The sequence below is a fragment of the Dicentrarchus labrax genome, unplaced genomic scaffold (genome assembly GCF_905237075.1).
Source record: "Dicentrarchus labrax unplaced genomic scaffold, dlabrax2021, whole genome shotgun sequence".
Classification (NCBI taxonomy): Eukaryota; Metazoa; Chordata; class Actinopteri; family Moronidae; genus Dicentrarchus; species Dicentrarchus labrax.
The window spans coordinates 7,818,443-7,839,735 of record NW_026136716.1 but is presented as its reverse complement, the minus strand read 5'-3'; the positions used below and the strand labels follow the sequence as shown (position 1 = coordinate 7,839,735).

Below are 21,293 nucleotides of genomic sequence, written 5' to 3'. Positions count from 1 at the left end.
ATTTACCTGAACAACCCCCATGCATGAATCAAGGAAGATGGTTCCTTTGGGTTCTTTGGAGGTGTTTTCGTCCTTGTAGAAGTTTAGGTTGTAGGATCCATCTCCCAGCTGGGCCAGATGGAAGTACCTCCTCTTGAAGGACTAGAGAATGAAAATAGAGTGGTAACATCCCAAATGTCCTCTTTATCTCTAAAAATACTACAAGGGTGGAGATGGGGCATGGGAAAGCCCAAGGGCAAAATGAAAAACTACAGCGACTTATGAGCTACCATAAGGAATGGATGATTTGGTTTCCATGTGTTGAGAGAGAAACAGACAAATGGAGCGGAGGAAATCCAAAATTTGTATTTATCTAGCACTGACAATATCGATAGGAAACACTTATACACAAATATTTCAATAAGCCACGTTTTTATATAAAGATCATATTCAGAAAAACATAACTTTATCAAAAGGGAACAAATGATGATAGATCTGTTTTCTGCATGCCAAAAGACTGATGCCAGTATTACACAATGGGCAAGGCAGATGCTATTAAGTCTTCTATTAGAAAAGGTTACTTATATATCAAAAGGAAAACAGGTTATGTTTGGAAAGGTATGGAGACCATTTATTACTTTTGTGAGGAGAATGAATCTGACGGATGATCAAGAAGAGGGGGAATAGATTCTCCCTGGTGTAAACCTTGCAGAACGCTTACATAACAATCATTATTAAAGTCAAAATCTCCACAGTGAGTCTTAACTCAGTTGCCTTTTGTGATGTTGCTGTACCCACCCGCATAGTAACACTGATTGCGCTGTTCATGTTGCCTTTGTACAGCCAGCCGTGTTTAGACACTCCTCCCTTCTGAGATCCGAGGGAGGCTGTGTCCTGCAGGAGGAGGTGCAAAGAAACACACATTAATGCCCGTGTTTACATGGAACTAAACACAGAAGAGAATTACACACATTTATATCTTTATGTGTCTCCCTCTCCTGCATTAATAGATAAAACGCATAAACGCTCTCACATATTGTTATTTACACAAAATCTGCTGACTTCCCCTAAGGGCCCATGGGAGGAGCGGCTCTCATTGACTGTCCACTCAGTCCTGAAGAAGAATGCTCTTAATTAAGATCAACATTTACATCAACACAGCACTTCTTTAATCCCAGGAGATTTCAGCCGTGACGGTGTGTCCATTAAAGGTCACTCGCCTTAAGTTAAATCAATGCCTGAAGCGAGGTAATTATTGGGAGGGGATGTGCCCTTAAAATGCCACGAATGTCACAGAGATGTCAGCTATTCCGGGAAGCGACGAGGGCCTAGAACACTAAACAAAACATCCAAAAGGTTGGCTTGCTAATAAAGGAGTAGAATTAAATAAATGAATACAATGTGAAATAAATAAAAAAATAATGTTTGTGCTCTACTGCATTACCTTGTAATCAAGTTTGGTTGAACAAGGTTTGGTGAGGCCTGGAGAAACGTGTTTGCTGGGTTTGCTGAATTGTGATAAGACTACGGGACAAACAGGGTTCCCTAAATTGATATAAAAGAAGCTTAAAAAGGAAACATACCTCATCTTTTTCAACATCTTCATCCACCTCAAACAGGTGAGCTGCCAATTTCTCGGGTCTCAATACCTTACTGGAAGCATAGGGAAAAGTTAACTAAAATAGACATGGCTCACTTAAAGTTACACACAATAAAAACATACATATGAAAAGGTTAAGACAGCAACAGGACTGAGGTTAAGAAATTAAGAATGATCATACAACAGCAATAACAGTTAATTTTAACCAACTATTACAACCACTTATTCATTTTCTAGCAATAACTATTTGAACTATTTATTCATTACTTACAGGTAACAGTTTTTCTGCTTGCTTGCTAACTAGCTTTACACCCACTCTTTTACAGGTGACTCAATATGTGGATATAGAGAAAGAATAAATCAGTTGAATGTTTACCCAAAACTAAAAGTATGGGTTTTAAACCTAGTTTTGAGCCTAGCCGAATTTGAGGGGAGCTAAATGTACAAAGGCTCTGTCCCTGAAAGATGAAGGATGGTGCAATCCATTCAAATCCTCGTAAGTCAGACGAAGGATTTTGAAATCTTACTTTGGCTTGTATTGGTAGCCAATGCAAAAATATCAAGACAGGTGTAATAAGATCGATGTCACGGAAAGGTCAGAGAAAAGTGCAATGAAATAATTCATTTATTTATGGATGTTGTGCAGAGATTTCGGCATCTGTATGAGATCGTTTTGGACGAATCTTTCTTATGTTACATAAATTAAAAAAGGCAGATTCTTGATATGTCATTCAAAGGTCAGTGATGGATCAAAAGTAAGGGAAATATACACTTATGTTTCAGTACCCAAATAATGCAAATTACAAAAGGACTTTTTAAATGTCAAGGCTACTCAGCAATGCGTCTAGCTTTACAGGATGTGGCTCAAATATTGCAGCTGCTTCTCTAAGTGCTCAAACCCCAGTCGGACTGTTTGCCCTTTGACCTTTACAAGACCCAGCTTGCTCTGGGGATCTACTATAAACAGTGTCAAGGCCAAGGCCAGGGCTTGTCTAGCTTTTACTCTACATGTTTAAACATGATACATAACATCTGTAAAGCACATTCCTGTCCTTAAGGAAAGTGCCTCGATCCAAGGACCCATAAGGCATTGTGGGATTTCCCTTACGCTTTAATTATATCAATCAACAGCAGTCCCAGAATAGTTTTGCTTATCCTTGGTAGAAAAACATAGGAAGCCTTCTATTGTTGTTGTGGAAGAGCTCGGTGCCTCAGAGACACAGATTTCCGTCTTTCTAGAGATCTGGCTAAAACATTCACTGGGCTGTAAACAAAGGGCAGTGTCACTGAACAACAATAAGATTTACAATATCCTGTGGATGGCTTTTGCAGCGTAGTTTGCTGTGCTGAACATCTTTTATGGATGTGAAGATACAGGGTAAACACAAACTACTGTTTAACAAATGAATATGCACAATAGCAGCAGGAAGCTGAATTTCATTGTTTCATTTGGGGTTTCTGAAAGTAAATTAAGTAAAGGTGAAAGGGTAAATCTGTTTTATTTACTGAATTAAAGGGGAATTTCTCTTTCATTACATTGGAGGACTCACTAGAATAAGATTAAAAGGTTCAGAAAAGTGAAAATGCTGTTTAACAGAGTTGTGGAGGTTAACCAGACATAGATTTGCCAAACCAACCAATTAGTCTTCATCCTTGAAGTCTTTTCTCTCGTAAAAAGTAAATTAGAAAAAGAATAGTTTTAAAAAAACCTCAGATAAAGCATAAATAACTGTGTGTTTTCAATTGTGGTAAACAAATGGTCTATTTACTGGCCACTGAGGCTGGAGGACTGAAAACACCCACTGGTACTTGATGGTTGGAGAGGACTGCAGCTATAGTGGGTGGGTTCTTTCTCCCCCAAATGCCACAAGGGACAACAGTGAGCCCATTCCACACTTAAAAATAAACTTTGACAAGGGACACAAACGTGAGATTTATGCTTTGTTAAAAGTATTTTCAAACATGGATGAATATTAACTGATGCTCAACTCAAATCCTTCTACACTAAGCTTTTCTATGGGAACCATCCAGGACTGTGTCCCACATAGTTAATGAGACAGTCCCGAGCGGGACTAGTATGGGAAAACACTGCATCCTACATTTCCCATAATGCAACTCAATAGTGTCTTTTGTTAGACCCTCCCTGTCTGGTTAAATGCTTTCAATATGTCATCAGGGTTATTATCTGGAAGAGACAAAGCTCCGTTCAGTCACAGAAGACCTGATGTGACAGGCGCAAGTAAACTGATCTTCATGTATACAATGAGAAGATGCAGCCAATAATAGACGTCTCAGTTTAGCTGCACATTTTGGTCCCTAACAAAAGCTAATTTTGTGTCTTTGTCAAGAGAAAACACAGCTAAAATAATGATCTTTCGACAGATACAACTATTAATATACTGGTTCAGCTTAACTGAGTAGGCAGCAGTGACCAGAAAAATGCTCTAGTATAGCTGAAGTGCACACTCACTTTGGGAGCTGGCGAAAGTCTCCAGAATACTCCTCATACTTGTAATTGACCACGTGCCAGTCGGACTTGTAGGTTTTGATACACTGCAGAGACAGAGAGGGGAGAGGGGTCATTTCAACAAGAGGGAATTAAGACGTGTACTTACATATGTGGTGCACACATGGACAGCCTCAGGTTTCCAACACGACCTCGGAAAAGTATTTGTATATGTGATTTCCATATAAAAACTTGATTTGGATGGACTTTGGTGCTTTTAAGGCCGAGAAAAGGAAGGAGCTTTTTCAGCTGCAACTCTGGTAAGACCCCTAAAATGCATTACATTCAACTGAATTAACAAGACAAACATTCATCTTACTATATGTCAGGCGGTGGGATAGTGCTGCATTTCTGCCTGAATGATCCTGGCACAAATCAAGCATGTGAAACCATGTGACCTTCCTCACCAGTGGGCTCATAGCGCTTTAAGAGGGAACGTGTGTGGTCGAGCGCTGACTACATCAGAATGAAAACAATCACAATGTTAATTTTTATAACCTGGTAACTTCAGGTTTGAATTGGACAGGATTTTAGCCATAATTGAAAGGTCCAATGTGTATCCAGTGTCCATGTCCAGTGTTCCCACTGTAGTTTCTCCTACATGCTTGGAACAGGAGGGTGAGGGTAGGGTGTTGTAATCCGCAACTACACTACTAGATGCCACTAAATCCTTCACGCTGGTCCTTTAACAGACAGCAAACTGAACATCGCTCTCTGAATGTAAATGAGGCTGTGCTTTTACAATAAGAAAGGATTTGGTACTGATGTGAATATCAGGTATGAAAAATGTCTTTTCTACTTCTACACTCTTAAAATGCAAAGCCTCTCTCCGAATCAGACTTCAATGACGAGAGGACCAGTCAGTTTGCCAAAAAAAACAAGGTAACTGGGGCTGTAAATATTACTGGGGTTGGAGGTGAAAAATCACAGACGAATGTACTGAGAGAGCAGATAATATCAAAATCACCACCCCACCTCCCCTAGAGAAATAAATCCTGTCTGAATGGGACTTTCCTGTATAATTTTGCAACTCAGACCAATACAATGAGATTTTGTAACATCTATTGATCGTCATAAAATAAACTGCAGCTCAAGCTTAAATCAACTTTGCTCGTCGACTTGTTTTTGAAGGATTGTGTTGGGTGAGGGAGAGAGGCAACCTAAACATCTGACAAAACCATAGAAAACAAACAGCAGCTGTATCACTTGGTCAGTGAGAGTCTAATATGTGTTAATCAATTCTGAGAAACGCACATGTTGACTGAGGCAAAAGGTCACTGAAAAAGTGGAAAAATACATTCAGAAAAAATAAATCTGTATCAGGCTGCACAGCTGCTCCAGATGTAGTTATGATGTAATTCCTGGCTGCAGCCATGGGGGACTATCCCCTATCAGGCTCTATCAGGCCGCACCCCAACCAACCCTAGCACACAGCTCTTCTGAAACAACAGAATGACGCGAACCATCAATGAACTGCGGACTCCATCTGTGGCCGATCCTCTGTATTGTTAGGAAACACGTGAGGGTGGAGAACACAAATGGAAGTTCATTTAAAGGGCAACGCTTCAGACACGCACCATATCAGTTTTCTCTTCTCTAAATCATGTGAGTGAATCCTCGGCTGGATTTATGTCTGAACTTATGAGCCCCAGTGTCTCACAGGTTTTTTCAAGGTGTAAGAGCTGTTTTCGTTATCTGGACGGAGGCGAAAGCACCTGTTTTCTAGGCCGTGCTCCAAATAAAAGGATAGAGTTGAGTTTCGGTCACGACACAGAGGTCGAGGCTTTAGCCAAGATCAGGGGATAGAGAATGGACAAAGCAGGCTTACGTCCAGGTATGTATTAGTTTTACCTCTTGGACAAACAGTGAGTGAGCTTCTTTCTCAGCTGTCTCTGGCACGGTGGAGAACAGAGTCCTGCCCTGGCGCCTCAGGGTGCAGATCTAAGGAGAGAAAGGAAAATCAGGCATGAAAAAAAGGCTGATAGAAGAGAATGGCACAACAGATCCATTCTGCTGGTGTTTTTATACAGCACTCGCATAGTAAATCCATTTCCCGCTTCGGGTGTATGTTCAGTGTTGGTTTTACCACTCCTTGTGATAATATGAAGTTTTATTGATCCCCATAGGGCAGCTCTCTTTGTACTTCCCTTCAAAAGGAAGGTCAGAGATCAAGGTAAGCTACAGACGAGCCTGCTGGTGGTAGTGCTGTGCCCAAGGACTCTTCAGCAGAGGGATGCTACTTCCTATGCCCTCTCATTGCTTCTCATTCATCCAGATGGTCAAACCACATCAGATTATAAGCTCCGACTGTCAAAGCTGACATTTAAAGGAACAGTTTGACATTTTTGCTTTCTTGCTGAGAGAAGATGAGGAGATTGATGCCACTCTCATATCTGTACGCTAAATATGATATACATACATATTAACACATTATATCTTGTTTTGCTATATCGTCACAGTTAGGGAGGGGTGAGAGAATTCGACTGATTCAAATCTAAGCAGACACATATGAATTTTGAGCAGTAAAAACAGTTTTTATACACATTAACTAATGAATTTTATAGTACAACAGGTGCCAACAAGAATCGATGTGATTACGAGTAGAGTGAAAAAAGATATACGGTAATTCCTCAAAGCTTCATTTGAAACACTGTACATTGCCATCTATTGGTAAAATTAAGACAACCAGGGAGTCTCCATCTCTTGTATTTCACAAAATATTTAACTTTTCTTTCAAACAAATTTGAAAATCTAATGTAATAAGTACAGTAGAGATGAAAGGAAACTTCTCCTTCTCTTTTAAGTTGAGGGGAAAAAAATGATACTACAGAGAATGGTTTGCAGCTTGTATTATTCCAGTCCTAATTCTTCCCCCTGCTAGTCTTATTAGATGGCTACAGCCAGAGAGAGGAGAGCGAGGATCATAGCCGAGGAGTAAAAGGCGCCTCGGGGCGTCAAGACTGTTGGCGCTGCAGCCGGCGTTGCTCCCACTTAGTGTTCTGCTTTTCTACTCAACCCATAAAGACGAGCAGAAAACAGTGGCACAATGACCTAGTTTTCTCATACATCTCCTATTCTTACACGGACAAGCATACACAGTTATTGAACCTCTGCCCTCATTTGTCCAGTTCACTCTTGTAGGAGCCATCAAAGACGTGTCAGTAGCCCAAACTGTGCCCAGTGTATTCAGTCTTGTACAATCTGTATGCAGATAAAATACAGTTCTTATAAGTCCTTAATATCAGTGGCAGCAGTGATACGTTAAAACATCTGCAGTGAGGCTGCTCATTCAGGCTGAATATGCTGAACTTTTTATGCTTTTGTTGAAGAGTACATGAGTTATGATAAGAGTGATACCACTCCTGTGTCTGTTCAATATATAGAGAGCTGCAGGACTGGCGTATTTCTATAACAACTTAGCATCGTCCTGAATCTCCTGATTCCTTCAACAAAAAGCCAGTAGGATTTTTCCATTGGATTTACCATTTGTTGCAGAAATAAGCTCAGTGATATTGGACGTTTTGTTTAGCAAGGTCATCTTAAACATAACTTAAATGATTTCTGAAGCGTAAATGTGATAGCCAGAAGTAAAAAGCTAATGTTGGGCTATAAATGAATCATAAAATACACCAAGAGTTAGATGAGATTACCTTGGCTCTGTATCTTTTTCGTTGAAACCTTAACAAAAAACAAAATGTATTAAACAAGATGTAATGTGTTAATTAGTGAGCTTTAGAGGTATGGTATGCTGTCTCATCTCCTGGCTGGTACAGGCATGGCGATATCGATCTGCTCATTAAACTCTAGGGCAAGAAAGAGAACCAACTATTGCTTCAACATCAATAGTGTGTGAGCAGATAAAACCACAGGGACTGCGTTTAGAACCTCATGGGTGAGTAGATAAAGGCTGAATATAAATATTTGGGTGAATGACCAATTAGCATACCAGAGCATAACAATTCAATTGTACTCGCACAAGCTTTAGAGCCTATTTCTCTCTACTTTTTTGGCCAATTCACTGAAAACAAACACACACACTGTCCATTTGACCAGCCACTCATGGGAGACTTTGACCAAAGCGCACCGCTGTCAGTCAACTGTGAGCAAGAACTGCTGGCTGCCAATTAACAGCATTCCTATCGCAGTCATTAAACCAGGGCTTTGATGGCTCCCACTGTGCCAGAGGAGCGTGTTCCCACAAGCAGTGACACTGAGGGGCAGATAGGTTGATGCCATGCAGGAATTCAATTCTCAAGCACGGAGATATCTGGGCAGAGTGGCTGAGGATCGGAGGAGAGAAGTGAGGCTTCAGAGGTCCTCTTTCCATTTTGAAAGATAAAAGTGACTTTTATTTGTGATTACAAGTTCACAGGATCTGTTATGGATTAAAATCATTATTTGGTTATGAAGTATATCGATCACATTTAGTCACAATATCCAAACATGAATGTGCTTATAGGGGAAGTTAGTCCATAACTTGACACTTTACCTCCTTCCTGAGGCTCTCTCTTGCATGCCCAGTTACATTGTGCCTGTGTGTGTGTGTGTGTGTGTGTGTGTGTGTGTGTGTGTGTGTGTGTGTGTGTCATATGTGTGTGTGTGTGTGTGTGTGTGTGTGTGCACATCTGTGCAGAACGTGCACATGCTAGACCCATATGTCTGGCTGCCTCCCCCTTTCTCCTCTCCAAGCCCAGTGATGTAAAACATATGGAAGGTTAGACAGATGGACAGACTGGGGTCACTCACACACACACACACACACACACACTCTCACTCTCACTCTCTCACACACATACACACACACACACACACACACACACACACACACAGTCCTGGGCAGTTACTAATGGCTATGCTCTGCAGCCTTGTAATGAAAACCACTCATCAACTGATTGTGAAATAGTCTGGAAGCAGTGTGTGGAGGGAAATCGTCAACGTACACTCTCTCTATTGCTATGAACTTCAATTCAAGTGTGTATTCTCCTGTTTTGTTGCCTTAATGTGACTGTTATGGTATGACAACAACCAAATCTGGTCACAAATAAATAATTTAACTTTATAAAAGGCTCAGTGATTTGCTAAAACAGCTGGTCACTGTAGTTTTTAATCAAACCTTATTCAAACAGGAGGAAACTGTGCATTTGTTGGGGACTATTTTCAGCGGCGTATTAATCCACATTTGGTGATTTGGTGAGTCTTTGGAGCAGCAGGATGGTGTATGTGGGGCTGAAATAAAATAAACTATTGCGTGTGTTTATGGTAATGAGGGAACGTGTCACCCAGAGCGACAGTGTGGCTCATTGATGTGTTTTTAATAGTATTTGGACGACAATGGAGCTCTGTGTCAGAGGGAAATGAGATGTATTAGGCTTTGATACACACACTGTACTTGTTAGTAGGAAATGTTTATTGTTGGTTTTGCTCTGGATGTGGGATTTGTTGACTATAAGACAAATATTGAATATAATTAGACTTCTACTTTAAAGTTGGATTCAGGAGACTTGAGGAATGACAAACATTCGAGCCCAGAGTCTGTCCTTGTTTTCTCTTTCGCTCTCAAACTGGGAGTGGACCCCGCTGAGATCCATCTCAGCATACGGTGATGTAATGTTGACACGGTCTTTGAGCTCCTTTGAACACAAGCAGCAGATCTATGTAGCGTGTAAATGTTTATAAGAGCATGAACCAGCGATTATATACAGTACACGCAGCAGTCAAATTTCAGACATGGTAAGAACATAAGAGATATCATCATTTTCCTATACTTGAGAAAGCTGCTGCTAAGCTGCAATGAAGAGGAACTTAAACATCATCATAAAAAACTTTTAATAGACTTACTGGAACTTAAAGCACCATAAGAGAAGCCTTTAGAGTGTAAAAATCTATAAAAACGCAGGCTTTGAGTTCCACTGTGTACAAGGTAAACTGACGAGGTGCAGGTCGGAGGCTGTGTGGCGACCTTTAGTGACCTCTAACACTGTGATTACTCATTGTATATGCTAGTAAAGCCTTTTTTGCCACCTGAAAAGAGGACAGAGAAGAAGAGATATAAGCCTTTTTCATACTGTTCCGGTGTTTCAGGGTGAGAAACACTGTGGACGCACATAGTTTTACATTTTAGACGTAAATTAGGAGCAGCTAGTGCAACCGGTTCCTGGGCCTTTTAAAAACACTATGGCAAAACCATATCACTGGTTAAATCTGTCCAAGAAAAGTTCACCTAACTGACCCAAACTCTACATTCATCTATATCCACATTGAGCAGCTTCCATGTAAGCTATTGGCTACCCTGTCAGTCACATGACCTCCCTGTCTCTTCATGATTCTCTGTCATTCTGATACTGCAGTCATTTATAAAGTACAGCTTTCTTTAACCGTTCCCACATTCAAACTGCAACTCTGAGGTTACAACCCCTGCCTCTCCAAAAACAAAGCACAAATCCACCGTCGTACAGTATATCATCCTTCTCTTCAAAGCATTCCACCGGTTATTTTGTGATTTAAGTATTGCTGTCCTTACTTTATCTCAACATGCCTCACCCACTTCTGCCTCAGCTACTGACTTCCTACATTTCTCAGAATTACTTCACACAACCTGCTGAAAAACAGGTGCGGTTTTCAGCTGTTCTCGTGGTTGGAGAGCACAATGATAACAAGAGAAATAGCAAAGAGATGACAAAAACAATGATTTTTTCCAGTGGTGGAAAGTAACTAAGTACATTTATTATATTAACTAATGTACAAGCACAATGTTGAGGTACTTGGACAGTACTTTCATACAATACGACACTATATTTCCATTTTATGCTATTGTATGCTTTTTTTCCCCCCACATTTTGGAGAGAAATGTCGTCCTTTTGACTCCATTACATTATTTTAGCTAGTGGCTCAAGCACTACAGTGGTGGAGTCGACGGGGTGCTTTGATTTTACATACAAAACATATGATTAACATATAAAATATAATGCATTGTTATAGATTAAACCACCCAACAGAATATAAAGTAGTTTAAATTAGCTCTGCCTGGACCAGCTACAACATTAACTCTGCATAATGAATAATTTAACTTTAGACCATTTAAGTACATTTTGCTGAAGTAAAGTTTTGATTGCAGGACTACTTGTAACCTTTATACCCGTCACATAAAAGTGAGAGCCAATTTGAAGCATGTTGTGTGTTGTGGCTACAACCCATTGTTCTCCATCAAGGCTACTGTCAGTGGAGAAATATGGTTTACTTGTTTAAACATGAAATAAGTCCTTGATTCTTTTTAAAAATGACTCAAGCTGTAATGTTGACTGATAAAATCTCTCTTTTTAATTGTTATATATATCATAATCAAGTGTAATTGCAGGGTCAAGCGGCCCTGCTCTTTCCCAGCGGAAAATATTTAAAGTTGCTTTATATTGTTTGATTCTTATCAACATTAAGATGTTTTAAAGGAAGAAAAGCTCTGATAAACGCACTGTCCGCTAACAGCAGACAGGAGTTGCTGGAGACTAAAACAGAGCTAAATATTGGACAATTATATTCATCAGGTGGAGACAAACACGACTCCAAATGCTCTGTACCTTCTGGATGTATAAATAGGCAACTGTACAACTTGTGTCCGCTACCTTTAAGAGGCCAAAAAATCTAAATGCAGGTTCAGGTATTTTTTTGTTGTGTCTGACTTGACAAACTCATAGAAAACAATCTAAAAAATATTCTAAATGGCGTAATTTCCTCCAGGTAAACAGCAGTTTCCAACCTTTGTTAATACCAGATTCAAGGGCACTCCTCTGTGACCGGCTTTGACCTACAAGACGGGAAAAGCGAAACAAAAATAAATAACTCTCTCCACGTCTTACCTGGAAGTCGTCCGTGGGGAACTGCAGCATGTCCCGCAGAACATCACTGATGATCTGGGTCTTCCTCTGTATAATCACATTCTCGTAGTCGAGGGGCTCTATGATCTTCGGCTTTACCTAAAAGAGCAGATTACAGCAGTGGATCAACAAGTGGCGACATGTGGCGATTCAGACTACCTGCTGTTATCGTTCTGTCCAGTTGTCTTTGCTTCTCTATAAATATTTGTGGTCATTTAGTGAATTCTCAGAAGAAAAAAAAACTTGTACAATTAATAAGGGTATCAGTGTGTGGGCTGCGGGATGAGTTACAGAGGGAAATCTGGGGTATTCACACTGTCTGGACAACAAGTTGCTATTGTGCTTTCACAGAGTTACTGGTTGACAGCTACAGCAGCAGGAACTGGCACAGAAACAGAGATGAATGTGGGTTAACAGAAGAGGAGACGGTAGATGAGAGAAGCGAGGGATGGATGAGCGAGAGTCTGTGTGTGCCACTGTACCAGTCACTGTGTCATGAGCTCACGTTCAAAACCTGAACTGAATGTAAATAGGGGTCCTCCTACCAGTACCCACTGCAGGGAGATGCAGTCCAAACAAGGTTCTTCACCCCACAGTAAACCCTTATGCTATTATAATGCACTGACGCTTGGCAGTGGGTAAGATATTGAAGTTCATAGTTCATAATCTAGCTGAGGTTAAACTCCCCCGGCGCTGCAGACGTCGGTTCTAACATTCCACAGAGGAGACCCAAGGGATTCCTCCCGCACGTCCTCCCTCAACGAGCCTGATCGTAATATTAGAAAACAGATCTTAACATAGGAAACACATGTGTACGCATATTCAGATTCTAAGGATAGAAAACACAGCTTTGGTCTGTTCAGAGCTTTTAAATACTCAATCTTCACAGTTTAAATCACAAAGTGAGGACACACTACCTAGTCTATACCTGTAGATTTGATATTGGCGCAGGTTCTTTTCAGGCATAGATAAGGACGCCGTGGATGAAGTCGTGAGTCAAAACTTAAGAATGGAGAGAAAGCCGAACTATGCAATGTTAATCCTTTCCTCCCTTCAATTTCCTTTGCTTTAAAGCATCACAGAAAGGACAGATGTATGCATAAAAAAGAGCATATTGACACTGCTTCACTGTCTAAAGCTCAAGATGATGTCTTCAAATTTCTTGTTCAGTCTGTTCTTGTTCAGTTTATAACTCCAAGAGCTTCAGTTTGCAATGAAAAGCCAAAAACCCTCACAACTGAGAAGCCAGAACCAATTATTGTTTGGCAGAATTTTGCTAAATATAACTTTAATTATTAACAATTATCATTAATTGATGATGTTTTTCATCGCTAATGTGTATTTAAAACGTAAAGTTCTACTTATTGTAGCTTTATTACACAAATAAACAAACAAAACAAGATTAAAAAGGTCCATAACTGTGCTAGCAGATCTGTGAGGCCGCAGTTAAGCTAAACGTCATATCATCATATCATGCTGACATTAGCATTTAGCAACAACATTATTATTATATTATATAACATTGTATTTGATCTTTTTGTGAAACACTTTGTTACACTGTTAAGAAAAGCACTATATCAATAAAGTTTATCATTACCAGCTATAAGGTTTACCATGTTTACCATCTTATTCTGACAACCAACCAACGCCATCCATAGAACCCCTTTAATGAGTGACATTACACAATTTCAGGGTATATTAAGTAAAACTGTTAAGTTACATTTTGCATGCAAGGTTGCCTAAACTGGAGCTTTACAATCAAACAGAAGACACTGAAGAAAATCAGCCACTAAACAAAGTATTAGGCTACCAAACATTACCACTCGTCTCTCTGCACATTTCTAAATTGTTTTAGTTTACCGGTCCAAATGTGGCTGCTAGGCGTGGCAGCGATCCAGATCATTTGGATCCGCCTGTTGGTCTGTGTCCAATGAACACATAACAAACCAAGGCCAATTAAACAGACGTCTGACCATAGATTTACATTTTGATTCGTCCAACCGATCCTCCAGATGACGCAATGAAAATATCCCTCCATATCTCTCAGGCCTTTGGATGTAAAAGATCATCTGATAAGCAGAAAATCGTCGGCCCTGATTTCCAACTGGATAATTGCCATTCTGACAGAAAATAACAACAAGCAGCTGTGAACTGTGACTTGTCAGTAATTATCTCCCGTGAATACATTAGAAAGATGTGAGTGGTGTAACTGAAAGGCTGATGAAGATGTGGTTATTATTCTGCTCTGTGAGGTCAGCTACTGTCAGTCTAATAATGCTCTTATCTAACAAGTGAACTATGATTTATAATCTTTATTTGTGGACAAAAAATAATCCAAATGTAGGGAAAATCTGTAGTAAAAGCACATCTCTAGCATTTAGAAAGGTCGTAATAAAGTTGCAAATTCTGTGTTTTCTGTATGCCAGTCTAACTGTGGATCTTTTTTAGAATAACAGTACAGTATATGCTGCTTTTTACAGCGTTCTTTAACCAACTAGTGAGTCTGCATCTTTATCACTGCACCAACTTTGCAGCCAACTTGCCAACCTCCCTGACTCTGATGCACAGAAACAGTTAATGAACAAAAGGGAGCCACAAGTGCTCCATTTCCTAAAAAAAGATCAACATTCAACCCCCTGGAGAGGTGTACCCTGAAGCTGCTATTTCCCATTTCCGTCTAACCCTTTTAAAATGATCTTCAAAGCTGCTCTTGAAAGGAAATCTAAGTGATAAAAAAAAAAAACGTGGCTAAACAATCTGATCACATTGGTTCTTTTTAGCGAGCGACTCCCAGAACGAGAGTGGATTTTAGATTAAAAACTTTACACACTTACCGCTACCACCTGTGACCCGGCCTCCACCTCTGCCTCAATCTCAGCCAGGCTCTTGTACTGCTGTGGAGACTCTATCACCATCTCCCTTTTGGGGGCTTTGCCAGCCCGGCCCTGCATGGCGTTCAACCCTGCCTGTGTGTATCCTTTCATCAGGTGTGACACTCACCGCGCACACACTGCCATGGCACAAAGTTGCCTGCAGTGTGTGAAGGTTGACAGAGTTTTGCCGACCGTCCAGTGAGATTCCCACTGTACTCAATCACAATAGCCCAGCCTCCCTCTCTCTCTCCCTCTCTCTCTCTCTCCCGCTCTGTCTCTCATCAGAAGGGTAGGGCCCCTCCCACCCTCACAGCTGTGCAGCTGTGAGAGTGTGTGCGAAGATGTGTGTGTGTTTGTATGTACAGTATGTGATTTGTGTGTGGAGGAGGGGAGGAGAAATCAACCACTCCCCCATTAAAAACTTAGAAGAGGCCCAGAGATCATTTCGTCATGCGCCTGCTCCACCTGTCTACTGTGTGTGTGTGTGTGTGTGTGTGTGTGTGTGTGTGTGTGTGTGGATTGTTGGAAATAGAAAGCAGCAGGAAAGGGTAGGTAAAGAAAAGACGAGTTGAATGGAAAAAACGTATGCAACTTTTTAGGTTACAGGGTACTAATAAAATACTTATACTGGGTATCTATCAGTATGTACACGTGAAGTAGAACAGGGAATAACTGTTTAGGGACTTAACCAATATGTATCATAGAAAAAGACCCAAATATGTGTGGCACTTCCGCTAAATAGAAAATACTTAAATATAGGCTGTATGATATATTCAAAATGCCTTAAAAGAGCACTCTACCGATGGAGCACGGCACTCATAACGGACAGTTCTTTCTTAAAAAAAAATAAAAGATCAAAATCGATGTAGCAAAACCAGACATATTTTTCATTTCGTGCGTTTGCCTTCCTTGTCAAAACTTGGTGCCTCAGCTACCCACAATGCAGTTTGGTCAGAGATTCGGGTGTGTTATGCTAGCGGCGGCTCGTGTAACCTGGAGCCTCGAACAAAGATGAGTTTCTGGAGCCACAAAAGGTTTTGTACAACTTTTTCACATTAGCAGTAGTGCGCCCCAAGACCTGTAAACACACAATGTGGGAAATCAGTGGAGCTCCCCTGCAAGAGCGTTGCATTCTGGGAATCGTTGCTAGTGACTACCTGCCACGGAGGCAGCACAGAAGATATACTAGCTAGTGTGGTGATTATTGCAATTCCCTGCTCCTTAATTGTTTATGATCTGATGATATGACAATAAAGATGGACAAAATGGATCCTATATTGCATCCAAAAACTGCGTTACTGTGGAAATGACTAAAAATAACTGTCACCAGCCGCAGTAACAATATTTAGACACTCGATCTGTGTTGATAAAGTTCTGCTCCCCCCATTGATATTTTGCCCGGCTTTGAACTGTTCCTCCGCCGTATATCCGCTGCAGCAGGCACCCACAGCAGGGTCAGTTAAAACACACTTCCCCCTTATCCGGCTCTTAGACACAGCACACACACACTCACGCACACTCTCCTGCTGCTTTCAGGAACAGTTTGAGTCGCCCCTTGTTCCTCCATCCAGTCAGCAATCTCTCCAAGGAGAATCACTCGCCTTTAATCTTTAAGCAACGGCGGCGCCTCCGTTCAGCTGTTTTCTATCGGAGAGAGTGTTTCAGAATGATGACATTTAAAGTTTTCAGTGAGGAATTACTGTGGGTAAATTTATGCAAATCCTTTATTTTGTTTTTTTCTACACACAACTCCCAAACCACACTGGCGTTTACAAGCCACTGAATTTCTCTGACTCAACGAGCACGATTTATAACTCGTCCAATTATAACTGTGGGAAGAGAAGATGGGGGCTCTCTTGTGCACGCAGAACGAGAGGAAGGGGGGGGAGAGGTGGGATGTCAGAGAGTAGGGATGACATGCCATGGGTCCGGATGACTTCAAAGGCTGTCGTGTCTCCATTACAGTTTCGACGCCATCGCTCCTAACAAAATGTAACACACAGGCTTGCAAGAGTGTGTGTGTGTGTGTGTGTAGAGAGTTTCACTTTTTGTACTGCAGGGTTCTCTGATGTGTGAGGTACTGTGCATAATTAGCATAACTTGTTTTAACTGTACTCGCTTCAAAGGGATTTGCTGAAATGTACCATTCAGAGAAATAACTTCTTTTTAAAAACACAGGAAACTGCACAGGGGCTGTAAAATAAGGTCGTTCCACTTCGCCAGCAGGGCATTCAGGAGGTGAGGTGAGATGGAAAAAGCTTTATGAGCCACAGGAATAGCCATTGTGAATGGAGCAGCATTAGGACCGTAATTAACGAAAGTGTGTAGTGCAGCCACTGATGATTATCATTTAACCATTTAGCCTGTCAGATAAAGGTGAACAATGTCCACTACAATTTCCCAGAGATCAAGGTGTCTTCTTTTATCCAAAAAACGGTCATTTGAGAATCAGTAAATGCCATTTTTTCTAGCCGTTACATTTCCGACACTTCAGATATTCATGTTGAACAGAGAATTTAGTATTTCAACAATGGTGCTCCTCTGAGCTTTATTTCTGGTTTTTGATGAAATGTCTCAGCAACTATTGTGTGGATCTCTGTGGAAGTATTACATGTCCTTCAAAAGTGTCAGAGTTGTGGGCCTGCATCCACAGGCAGTCACTCCACACATTCAAAAGACAGACTGCTAAGAACACCAAACAAACAGGGGAGATGACCTTCAAACTGAAGTCTCCTCCTGGTTCTTTCCTCCAAAACCGTCTCTAACAAGCCAGAAGTCATTCTATATTTTAAACCCAAAATGCCAGTTATTATAGTCAGTGTCTGCTTTGTGTTCTCTGATAATGGAGGTAAATCTCTCTCTCTTAATTTCAATCATGTTGGAAAAGGCTGAGAGATTAAACTAAACGGGGAAACTCAGTGTGTGTTCCAAAGGATATTTTAGGGTGAAGTATTTAAATCTAAAGCAGGTTTCGTTTGAATTCCTCTGGCCTCAGTCTGTGACAGACTGCTGACTGCACTGCGTCCCCGTCGTCCTGCGGAGGCCTCAGCGACAGCGTCACCAGCTCAGCGTGATAATCAGCCTCTTGTCAAAGACCCTGGCTGCGCTGAGGTCATCCCGCTTCATTCACCCACATCTCTGGAGCGCTCTCACACCATCACGCTTCCTGGAGCTCTCACTGGTACCATGCCAGCAATACCACAAGGACGTGTGAGTTTGTGACTGAATGTGTGTATGGTGGGAGTTCGGAGTGTAAATTAGTTTACAAGGCCATCTGCGTAAGAGCTTGACGTAAAAAAAAGTTGAAAAAAGGTTGTCAGAGAGAGAGAGAGCGAAGGAGGAGGAGGATGGCGTCCATTTGTTTTTACACAGCTTGAACTCATTAGGACATGTGAGCCTTCCACACCCTTCCCAAGAGGCACATACACACACACACACATATGTAGACGTAGAGCGTCACACAAGTCTGTGGAGAATTGCATAAGATGAAGTTGACGTAATGTTTGGGAGCAGACAATCGCTACAGGCGCCCTGGAGAGAGAAAGTGTGAGGGTGTTGCCTGAAAAGAAGTGAAACTCCCCCTTCAGACAGATCCCCCCCTCCACACACACACACACACACACACACACACACACACACACGATACACATCCAAGTTAGCCGCCCAATCTAAACATCTTTCACAAGCCATTGTCTGTCACACAGAGTCAAACTTCATGTCCTTTAATGAAAGAATCAAAGAGCAGCTCTTGTGGTCAACATCATATTACTGTTGCTCCAGGTAGTACAGGGGGAAAACATGTGGGACAAGTTAAATGTGATACGAGAGAGGGGAGTTTCCTGAGTCTCTATGATGTCAGAGCTCTCTGAGGTGCTGAGAGACTGTATAGCAAACGTCAGCTGAGGCACAGAAAGTCCCTGCATGGGATTAGTCTGGAGGAACAAAATGTAGTTTCAAAACACAAAGAGATTCATTCAGGTGCCTGTTTGTTTCCCAGTGGGATGATCCATCACCAGCACTGCAGCAGGATGCTCCCAGATTGTATAATGTCAGAGAGCTATAGTAACTGGCTAGCAGGAAGCAGGGTGGCTAGCATCAGTGATATCGGTGAGGTGAGGTGAGGTGCCTGCACAGAGCCCAGAGGATACGAAAGGATACTGAACTGTATCATAGCTTCCTCCATTTTTGGACTCTGTGTTCCCTCAAAGGTCAGCACTGTCAAAACGGCTTCCTATTGGTCAAAAGTGGAGGTTGACAAGAAATGCGAAGTGAAAAGTGAGTCCACAAACTGCTTTTATTGGATTAAAAAAGGCTTATGTTATCTTATTTGAAGCCAAGTTTTCAGGGGCTCTAAAATGTATACATGGGGTAAAGCCTCTACTAACTTCAAGGGATCAAAGTCAGAAGAAAACAGACATCATGTATGTTTTTCCAGCTCAAAAATGATGAAGGGGAACTATATATTTTGTCCACATACTTATACTTATTTTAATAATAAGGAAGCAGTATCTGTATTTTGGTTGTGAGACCAAAGCTCAGTCCTGGACGCTTCCTGTGTTTTCCTGCTCAACTATAATTTGGAAATTAATGGAAAGATATATTCCGCTGAAACTGCAGATGCAACTGTTGTTTTTATGGGAAGGGTGATGGGAGGCCAACCGCGGCTTAATGGTTGTAAGGGAAACACTGAATGTAAAAGTGATAATGGTGTATAGTGAATGTCCTTGACTCAGTGTGCACTAGCAATCCTACTTAACCCCCTCGCTATTGATTGTCCATTAAATCTCTTTGACTTAACACAGGGCAGGCTGCTGGCTAATGGAGCTAACTTGAGGGAAGTAGCTTAATGTAGCAGTGCATAAATCCAAGTGGAAGACAGCACAGCTACAGGCCCGAGGAAAACAAGACCTAGTTTTTACTTTCCCTGCTCAGTGCAAGCAAACTTGCACAAATCCTGAGATGTGTCTTATATTTCCTCGCAGCCAAATGTCGAGCTTTTGATGTGCTGCACCAGTAATTGTGTGATCGGGGGCCACTGAAAGATCTACTCAACTTCTAAATCTAGTTCCTCGGGGGAGTCTATTAGGAAGATTATTAGCCAAAATTCTGCTGATCTGTGCAGTAACTCATGTTTTAACCAGCAGACGTCTCCGCTCTATCTGTAAATGATTCATTTTTTTTTTTTTTTACATAGTTTCCATTCTCAATAAATACATGATGTTATATATAGAAGAAAATACTCTAATTCTAGCTAGTGGAGTCACTGATCAAATACAAAGAAAAGCATAGGAATCATACGGACTCAACCCAGAGACAGTTAATTCTGCTAAATGCTCATTTTTGCTACTATCTGCTCAGAAATAAAAGCCTTTGATGGTGTTATATTTCAGAAGATAAATCCTCCTTGTCATATGGAGTCTAAAATCTGCTTACTTACAGATTTAAACTAATACTGACCAATACTTCTTCATGGTAAACATACTGGTAAACAACTGCATAAAAAACTAAACTTGTTCTTTGCCGGATGGAGTTCAATTTAATTAAAAAACACTGATTTCAAAAGAGCGGAAAATAATTGGAAATGACCCACATACACGCCGGCAGAGAGGTAATATTTCAAAGTGGGTTTACCAGAGCAGTGGTGGGGATCCAGAGTTGAGATCCCCTCAGACTCAGTGTTTCCTCTTCCTCCTCCAGAGCCCCCAGCTCCACCGCCCCCTTGATGTAGCCACAGTTCCTCTCAAGGATGGAGCGCAGCCCCTCCAGCAGAACCACGCTGGTGGTGCATCCCATGGTGCCACCAAACACTCGCCACCACCATGCAGGGGGGTAAAAAAAGATCTCACCGTTGGAGCCTAATTTCTAAACTGACTGTTTTCCAGGTAGGTGCAGCAGTCCCAACTTGATCCCTCAACCTTGACTTCTCCCCACATCTAGAAAAAGTCCTCTCACAGGTGTACTGCACAGTTTTTAAATTCACTCAGGTATCAGCTTCCACATGGCGAACAGGATTCCCGCTTGAAACACTATCTTCGAAAGCAAATCTCAGGCTGAGCAGTGGGTCGTATCCTCCTGTGTGCAGCTCAGCGGGGATGGATGGATGAGCACGCGGAGGAGAGAAGCTGCTCATTCACTCGGAGCAGGGCGTCGACTCTCCGACTCCTCTTCTCTTCCTTCCTCCTCCTCCTCCTTCTCCTGCTGAGGGGATGCTCAGACGCTCTGCTCTCTCCCTCTCACTGACTCTTCTCCGCTGGTTTTGCTTTCTCCACCTCTTTTCTCAACCTTGCCATCTCTCTCCATCACTCACTCCTGCCTGTCACTTTCACTTCTTCTCTCCTGCCTCTCTCTCTCTCTCTCTCTCTCTCTCCCTGCTTCTTTCTTTCTCCCGGCAGCCTCTGTCCCTCCCTCTCACAGCTTAGTCATTTCTCTGACTCTGCATGCTTTGTCAACAGTAAAAGCAGACTGTT

At 41.6% G+C, this 21,293-nt stretch overlaps 1 protein-coding gene across 6 annotated transcripts in view; it reads right to left on the bottom strand.

Moving 5' to 3' along the window:
• Window positions 1–21,293, bottom strand: part of dock9b (dedicator of cytokinesis 9b) — a 54,485-nt gene that overhangs the window by 23,336 nt on the left and 9,856 nt on the right. For 2 of the 6 annotated variants that reach the window (XM_051427957.1, XM_051427961.1), the window contains exons 1-7: window positions 20,458–21,169; window positions 11,936–12,052; window positions 5,937–6,026; window positions 4,050–4,132; window positions 1,563–1,632; window positions 778–873; window positions 7–141 (exon numbers count right to left, since the gene is read on the bottom strand). In XM_051427957.1, the coding sequence (XP_051283917.1) occupies window positions 7–141; window positions 778–873; window positions 1,563–1,632; window positions 4,050–4,132; window positions 5,937–6,026; window positions 11,936–12,052; window positions 20,458–20,619 (753 nt within the window). In that variant the 5' untranslated portion in view covers window positions 20,620–21,169. Of the gene's footprint in view, window positions 1–6; window positions 142–777; window positions 874–1,562; window positions 1,633–4,049; window positions 4,133–5,936; window positions 6,027–11,935; window positions 12,053–14,787; window positions 15,032–20,457; window positions 21,170–21,293 lie in introns of those variants that run through there. The other 4 variants (XM_051427960.1, XM_051427963.1, XM_051427959.1 and 1 more) reach the window with 2 other exon arrangements.